Source organism: Mus musculus, chromosome 7 (assembly GCF_000001635.26).
Source record: "Mus musculus strain C57BL/6J chromosome 7, GRCm38.p6 C57BL/6J".
In the NCBI taxonomy this organism is placed as follows: Eukaryota; Metazoa; Chordata; class Mammalia; order Rodentia; family Muridae; genus Mus; species Mus musculus.
Window position 1 is genome coordinate 39470288 of NC_000073.6, and position 8920 is coordinate 39479207.

At 42.6% G+C, this 8920-nt stretch overlaps 1 protein-coding gene across 13 annotated transcripts in view; it reads left to right on the top strand.

Moving 5' to 3' along the window:
* The window catches only part of Zfp939 (zinc finger protein 939), a 27951-nt gene extending 20809 nt beyond the window's left edge, over positions 1-7142 (top strand). For 3 of the 13 annotated variants that reach the window (XM_011250848.3, XM_030242463.1, XM_011250849.1), the window contains 2 exons: positions 1110-1219; positions 2571-7140. In XM_011250848.3, the coding sequence (XP_011249150.1) occupies positions 1110-1219; positions 2571-4070 (1610 nt within the window). In that variant the 3' untranslated portion in view covers positions 4071-7140. Of the gene's footprint in view, positions 1-1109; positions 1220-2570 lie in introns of all 13 variants that reach the window. The other 10 variants (XR_391334.4, XR_391336.4, XR_003946453.1 and 7 more) reach the window with 10 other exon arrangements.
* Positions 7143-8920: the final 1778 nt, after the last annotated feature.

Below are 8920 nucleotides of genomic sequence, written 5' to 3' on the forward strand. Positions count from 1 at the left end.
GCCACAGATAGACTCTTCAGACAAGGGGAAAAAAGCAGCCACATTCTTCACTATAATATCACAACAGTCTCCAGGCAATGTACAAAAAATCTCTCTACTCTGAAAGCTGTAGAGCCAGGTTTCAGAGCTCAAATTACCCTCAGCAGGAAAGTCTTCTACATTCCTACTGGCACAACCCGTTAAACCCCACTTAAAGCATCTCACTGCTTCCCAAAGTCCCCAAATCTACATTCCTCCAAACCAAAGCATGGTCAGGCCAATCACAGCAACACCCCTGTCCCTGGTACCAACTTCTGTTTTAGGGTTTCCATGGCTGTGAAGAGACACCAGGACCAAGGCAACTCTTATAAGGACAACATTTAATTGGGGTTAGCTTACAGGTTCAGAAATCCAGTCCATTAGTATCAAGGTGGGAAGCATGGCAGCCTCCAGGCAGACATGGAGCTGTTCAAGGCCAGAATGTGTTAGATGAGACATGTCGGAAACAAAAACAACAACAACAACAAAAAATGAATGACTATGTTTTAAATTTAAATTTTCTAATCAGCAATACCCAGAATGGAGATGCATCATGTAGATAAAAAATGTTTTTTATCTGTAGGATTAATATTGTGAATATATGAAAAAGGAACCCATATACACAGTTGTTGATAATAGAGAATTATCCAGCTACTGTGGAGTTCTTTGTCAGATGTGAGACATAGAACGGCTGTATGATGCAAGTATCCCATCCTGGGTAAATGCACGATGGGACCATGGGTGCAGTGGCCGCCCTTCATATAAGTGCCATGCTTATAATAACCAATATACAGTATCGTTCTCAGTGCTCATCATTGGAGTCATCAAAAAGATGATGATAATTTCAGATGTACTGTTTAACTGAAAAGAATCAGATTGTCCTAGGCATGGTGGCACACGTGCAAACATGCATGGTGAAGTCAATCAGTTTATTCTAGTCTTCAAGAAGAGCTAAAATGAATACTGTTATCATAAGACAATATTATTTTATACTTTTCATGAGGATAAGAAGACACACTTTTATGTGTGAGTTACATGAAAAAGGATTTCAGAATTATTCATGAACAATGATATTTTTAATATCATTTTAGGTATTCATAAAGTGACTACCTCCTTTGACACCCACCAGGAAAATCACAAGGGATATTTATGGCAAGTTGAAATCACCAACAGCCAGACTTCAAATGAGAAAATTACTGAAGTAAGTCAAACATTTAACATGAGTTCTTAACAAACTTCAGATTGAAACATGAAGATCGGAAATTACTTAGTAATGTTTCTTTAAGAACTTAACCTAGGTCAACAGGATGAATCCGTGTGTAAAAGGACTTCCCATTAAGCCTGGCCATCTGAGTTTGATCTGTCTTAGTCAGGGTTTCTATTCCTGCACACACATCATGACCAAGAAGCAGTTGGGGAGGAAAGGGTTTATTCAGCTTACATTTCCACATTGCTGTTCATCACTGAAAGAAGTCAGGACTGGAACTCAAGCAGGTCAGAAAGCAGGAGCTGATGCAGAGGCCATAGAGGGATGTTCCTTACTGGCTTGCTTGCTCTGGCTTGCTCAGCCTGCTTTCTTATAACCAAGTCTACCAGCCCAGAGATGGTCCCACCCACAAGGGGCCTTTCCCCCTTGATCACTAATTGAGAAAATGCTTTACAGTTGGATCTCATGGAGGCATTTCCTCAACTGAAGCTCCTTTCTCTGTGATAACTCCAGCTGTGTCAAGTTGACACAAAAATAGCCAGTACAGATCCCCATGTCCTTTGTGGTGGATAATGAAGGAAAACTCCAAAACTTGTTCCTTGAACTTCATATGTGTGCCCTGCTGTGCATATGTATACACACACAAACACAAATATAATTTGAAAAGTAAAAGAAAGTAACTCAGGCCTGGGAAGATTGTGTAGTCACTAAACTGTCTGAAGGAATTGAGTTTGGATCCTTAGCACTCTTGGATAAAGCTACTTTTGGCAACCTTTATCTTTAAGCAGTGCTGTGAAAACAGAAAGATTAGGGTCACTGCGGTTTGCTGGCTGCCATTCCCTCGAAGTTAGGAAACTTGAGGTCTAATCAGAGACCTGTCCTCAAAAAGTCAGGTGAATAGTGACTTATGAAGACACTGAACATCAGCCTCTAGTAACCTCACACATGCACACACAGTCACACATAAACTTGTGTATATATGCAAGTTCCCTCATATATACCCACAGCTGAGTGTCTTTCTCTATGATGTGGCTATTAAGTTGCCAACTGGAGAAGAATGTGACAGTTTTAATAATAATAGAAAATTATTCTGACATCGTGATCAAACTAATTTGCCAAAAACTCAGTCAAAGTTGAAAATGGTGTTTTCAATATATTTGACCATGGATATTGTTTAAATAAAGACAATAAATATTATTTACAAATAAAATGTCATATTAAAGAGATCTCTGGTAAACTCAATACATATTTGAATTTTTTATATATTCTAAACCAAAATCAGAAAGCACATTCTAGGAAAAAGCCCTGTTACTATATGAAACATAACGAATTTCTCTCGTTCAAGGCAGACCTGAAAGTGGCACAGAAGATCCAACAAGGGACAGCATCCTATGAAGATAAAGATGTTGTGAAGGCATTTATCCAGCAGTCACAGCACACAAGGAGTGAGATGAGTTACTCATGTAAGAAAAGCATCCAATGTAAGTCGCCTCTCAGTAACTGTCAGAGGCTTCTTAGTGAGGAGACGCGGCACACACACAGACAGCGCAGGAAGTCACACCTGACTGAACAGAGAAGTCACGAAGGGGAGAAGCCATGTGAAAGCTCAGGACGTGGGAAAGCTTCCCACACCAAGCCTCAGCGTCAGGCCACTCATAGCGATGAGAAGCCCTACAAATGTCTAGAATGTGGGAAATATTTCTACTACAAGTCACAAGTCATTGAGCATCAAAGAAGTCATACAGGCGAGAAGCCTTATGAGTGTACAGAATGTGGGAAATCTTTCAGCTATAAATCCCATCTCACTATACATCACAGAAGTCACACAGGTGAGAAGCGTCATGAATGTACAGAATGTAGAAAAGTATTTTACTATAAGTCCCAACTTACTCGACACCAGAGGAGTCATACAGGGGAGAAGCCCTATGAATGTATGAAATGTGGAAAATCTTTCTACTGTAACACACATCTTTCTTTGCACCAGCGAATTCATGTAAATGTGAAACCCTATGCATGTACAGAATGCGGGAAAACGTTCTCTTTCAGCGCATGCCTCACTAGACACCAGAGGATTCATACAAATGAAAAGCCCTATAAATGTTCACATTGCCCCAAAGCTTTTTACTTTAAGAAACAACTTACTCATCATGAGAAAACTCATGCTACAGAGAAGCGCTTTGAATGTAAACAGTGTGGTAAAGCATTTTACTGGAGGGCCAACCTTACTGTGCATCAGAAAACACATGGTGGGGAGAAGCCCTTTGAATGTAAACAATGTGGAAAAGCATTTTACTGCAAGTCCCACCTCACTGTGCATCAGAGAACTCATATAAGTGAAAAGCTCTATCAATGTTCACAGTGCAGGAAAGCATTCTACTCTCAGACACAGCTTACTGTTCATCAGAGAATTCACACTGATGAGAAGCCCTATGGATGTAAGCAATGTGACAAAACATTCTACAGCAAGTCTGGGCTTACTGCACATCAGAAAACTCACACGGGCGAGAAGCCCTATGAATGTAAAGAGTGTGGGAAAGCATTCTATAACAAGTACTTGCTCATTGAACATCACAGAGTGCACACAGGTGAAAAGCCCTATCAATGTACAGAATGCAAGAAAGCCTTCTACTGCAAAAAATATCTTTCTCTACATCAGAAAACTCATGCAAGTGAGAAGTCATTTCATTGTGCAGAGTGTGGGAAAGCTTTCTCCTGGATGTCACACCTCACTCAGCATCAGAGAATTCACACAGGTGAGAAGCCCTATGCATGTGAGCACTGTAGGAAGACCTTCTACTTCAAGAAACAACTCACTCGGCATCAAAGAACACATGAGAAGTCATGAGGTGTAAATAATGCAGGAGGCCATTTCACTGCAAATGCAACCCCCCTGTATGAAAGAACTCAAACAAGGGAGAATCCCTGTGGTGAGTGTACCAGATACAGAAAATTTTCTCCCTCACGCATACCTTACTCCAAGTCAGATGAGAAAGCCTAAGAGTGTAAAGATGTATGAACTCTTGCTCAAGCGTGTAATCAGAAAGCTTGTAGGTGAGAATGATTAATGTAAAAACTGGAAATTTTCTAGTGTGAGGCAGGTGTTCATCAGTCAATGAGCATATACTGGAGCCTGTCTGCAAACATTGTTGGAAGGCCACATATACTGTCTTGTAAGAGAATTCATACATGGGCTGTCTCCTGTGAAGTTAGAAACTATACAAAGGCTTTCTCATTCTTCAGATTCCTTCAGTATATTGTAGGTGAGTATTGTAGAGTGTAAAGAAGAGAGGAACGCTTTCCAGCATTAAGCCCCATCAATTCCTACCTGAAAGCTTTTACAGGTGTGGGCCCCATGAAATTAGTGAAAATAGACACATTTTGAGGCAGAAATTGCGCCTGTGCATTAGCAACTTCTTGTGTGATTAAAAAAAAAAAAAAAAGTCACGCTGCTGATTCAGTCTGGGAGCTATGACTGTGCTGCCAGCCTCTTGGCTTCCTTTTGTCGCACTCATTTAGCTCTGGGATTGATTGCAATCATCTCCACCCTGGCTTCCTATTGGCTGCTGCCAGCCCCAACCTTCCTCCCCCTTTCTCTCTCTCTCTCTCTCTCTCTCTCTCTCTCTCTCTCTCTCTCTCTCTCTCTCTCTCTCTCTCTCTCTCTCTCTCTCTCTCTCTCCCCCCTTATGATCCACCAGCCCACTCCTGAGACCCTACAGTCTGTGGATAAAGGACACACAGATAACTTTAGTTTTTTTAGAACTTGCAGGCTAGGCACAATTGCTGGGCAGAAACACCTGCCTTGGAAGCCATGCCCTTATCAGTTATTATCTCCTTTTCTCCTCCTGCCCTAAACTTAGTGGCTTGTATCAGCTAGCCCCTGCCTACATTCTTGGCCCTCTGCCCATAGTGGAGGCTGCAGGCTCTAGCTGCTCTGAGTCCTTACATGATTGTAGCATCTTCCTTCCTCCCAAGTATGCATAAAAGCCCCCTCTCTTTCTCTTTGTCTCCTCTTCCTTTTGGGACCTCGAAGTCCCACCTATACCATCTGCCCAGAAATTGGCTCTCGGGCCTTCTTATTGACAAATCAAGAACCAATTAGGGAAATAATATTTCTTGCCAATATCCACTAGGCAATTTCTTTTCTCAGATTTCTGTTATTGTAATCCTTTGGATCAAACCTCCAGACACAGGCATGCCAGGCAGATACTCTACCATGAGCTATATATCCCTAGACAATGATTTGATGTCTTATCATCATTATGAGACCTATGTTGATGAAACTAATCTATTAAAGGCCATACATATTGTTAAATGTATGTGCTTTGTGGATAGTACTTTATTTCCTTGAATGGTTTCAGCAAGCATAACCAAATAGAATATGTAAGGTTTGTTTAAAAACTTAGCAATTGAAGGTTGAGTATACCTTAATAACATGGCAAATGCCTTTGCAAGTATACTTTATATCTGTAATGCCCCAGAACACACAAATAATATAAACTTAATGAGAATAAGCATAATTCAAAGAAAGCACCAGATATATTCTTCTCTTGTGATCTTTACCAACTAAGTTGTACCTTCTAAAGTCTAAAATATTTCTACAAATAATGTCATATTTTCAAGATCAGTCAGAACATAAACATTTGGTGGGCATTCCATGTAGCTCACAGCTACATAAAAAACAACCTAGGTTTTTGTTTGTTTGTTTGTTTGTTTGTTTGTTTGTTTGTTTGTTTGTTTGTTTTTAAAGCTGCAGGTACATGTGTGGGAGTGAGGAGGCTCAGGCATCTCCCCTATATCCCACTGCAGATTAGGGGTAAGACCAGCTCTCATACCCCCAGGGCAGACTTTCCTGTACCACAGGACAGCTGTATTGTATTACCTAGGCTAGGTGCCTGGCCAGTGAGGGCTGAGGCCATCTCTGTGCAGCCGTTGTATATCAGCATGGCCCCAGGCCATAACACAGACCAAGAACATCCACATGGACATATGACCTATGGTGGTAATATGTGCCACAGGCATTAACACATGGCAGTGGAACCCAGACATGACCCTCAGGGACACTGTGGGCTGAATTCACTATGGCCTCAGGTGGCAGGGTAGGCTACCCACATAAGGTCTTCCTCCCCACTCTAATCTCTGCCTCCACCTTTTTTCATGGTGCTCAAATCTTTTCTGCTTCTCTTTCTCTTCCATTTCTTTACCACATACTTGCTCATTGTAGAAGCTCCTACTGCAGGATGGGCTCTGGGTGTCTTCTCTCATGAACAGCAGCTGCAGCACTGGGGAGAGCTGGCCCTCTACCTCATCTCGGCAGCAGAGTAGAGCTGGGCCTGGTGCAGGTCACAAGAGCTGTCCCTTTCAGCAGTAGCATTGGCTGAGCTGAGCTGAGCAGCTCTGGAGAGCTCATGCTAGGATGTGGATGGAGAAGAGCTGACAGTCTGACCAACTCAGCTACTTCCTAGGCCCAGGTCCAGGGCTTTGGTTTGGCCCACCCAAACCTCTTCCCCACCTATGAATTGTTGTTGAAGGATGTAAAGGGGCTGGTCCTGCAGATTCAAAGCTTGAGGATCTCCATGTGACAGGGCAATAGCAGGATATCCAAGGGGAGTCCCAGTGAGGATCCAGTATTGATCTGCAGGAGAGTCCAGAGGCCTTGAACCAGAACAATGACTCAATTCAATGAACATTTGTGAGTAAAGATGTGTAGACAAAGGGTATTCCCTGTGAGTCAGTGGAGATTTCATGACAATATATGTTTTTTTCTGCTTACTTGTTTGTTTGGATTGTTTATTTTGCAGGGGCAACTGCAAGGGCCTCCTGAAGATGGATATCAAGGGGCAGGAGATGCATGGGACTGGGGAGTGAAATTCACAAAGACTCAATAAAGGTTTTTTTGGTTTTTTTTTTTTTGAGTATGTTTAGGGGCATTTCAGAAATTATTGGGAATTCTCCTTTTATTCCAAGACAGAGTCCATTTAATAATTTGTTTATATCATACATTTCTTCATATCATCAACCCAGTAAATAGCCATCTCTCTGTCTGTCCACCCATCCAATTATTTTGAGTCAAGGTCTCACTATGGAGTTCTGGCTGGCCTTGAGCTCACTATGTAGACCAGGTGAGGTGGCCTTGAACTTATATATATCTGCCTACTTCTGCCTCCTGAGTGCTGGGATTAAAGCCATATGCCGTGCTCTTTTTCTTTTTCTTTTGCATTGTTTTGTTTTTGAAACAAGGTGTCACTCAAATTCAGGCTGCCCTGTACCTCTGTGTAGCGCAAGCCTCTCTGAGTCATAGAAGTCATCCTGTTTCAGTCTCTTGGTGCTGGAATGGCGGATGTGAAACCAAATACGCAGCTGAAAGATTCTTGTTAAATCTCTGTGTGTGTGTGTGTGTGTGTGTGTGTGAGAGAGAGAGAGAGAGAGAGAGAGAGAGGTGGGGGGAGGATTTTACATGTCCCTGGAGACCAGAGGATTTGGATCTCTCTCATTGTGAATAGCATGAACTGAAAACCAGATATGTTAGATAAAAGGAGTTACAGGTCTGGAACAAAGGAAGTTGAGACCCAGTGTTCTTCATATGAGAGCTTTATTGGGAGCATTATAGCATCACACTACAGGCAACATGTTGGGGTCCTGGAAGGGTGAAAAGCCTTCGGTTCTAAACAGCAAGAGTTTCTGTCTTCAGGTTTTTAAAAGAATGGGTACATTCCACATCCAGCTTGTAATTCAAAACTGTCTTGGGTCTCAGCATCAGGGGTATGGGGCTTGGTGCAGCTGCAAGGAGGAAGGAAAAACTTCAAATCTGTAGTGCAATCTTCAAATATGTGGTACATTTACTTTTGATAACATTAGGAGGATCCAGTGTGGAAGCTAAGGTCTTCTCAATAAATGTTACTAGAATACACAAGCATACACACACAACAGTTGCACACAGACTTTACATTATTCACAAAACTCAGAGTGGATCCTAAACCTAAGTATGAATGGCAAAATGTAGAAGCTATACAAGAGAACCCAGAGAAAGTAGGGTCTGGATAAGTCATGGTTCACAACTCTAAGGCAACTGAACCTGGTAGAAAACCTCTCTACTAAGCTACAAAGCTATCCTAGCCGACCCTTCCAAATGCAAGATATATGTGCATACTCTAAACAGAGATGTCACCTACGGGGAAGTTTATCCAGACAGGGCAGCGCTGCACAGCTGCAGCTCTTAAAGTGAAGCTGTCCAGTGGCCACTGGCTGGGGCCCAGTAGGCGGCTACCAAAGACAATACAGAGATGGCACCAGATGTCTTGTCTGGTTTCTGACTTAGTCCTGGCCCAACCCCAGGGGAGGATCTACACTGGCTAGCTCTAGCAATTCAGCTACCTGCTCCTTTCTGTCTGCGTTAGTGGCTTGCTTCCATGACCAGCTTCTGATGATCTCTGTTGAATGCTCCCCACAGCCCTTTAGCAGCAGCATTCAAAGCGCAGTCCCTAGTGCCCTGCCTCTCAGAGTCAAAGCCACACCTTGGCAGCTGGGATGAACCTGCCTCCCACCATTTCCTGGAGTTTGTGATTGGATGACATGGCTGCATATCCTGATTGGCTATAGAAATCATAGTGACTAGAGCAGCCTCCTTAGGGAGGAAATGGAGCAGAAATTGTGAGATAGCATGACTGGCAGGACAGGTTCAAACCTGGCCCAGCTATA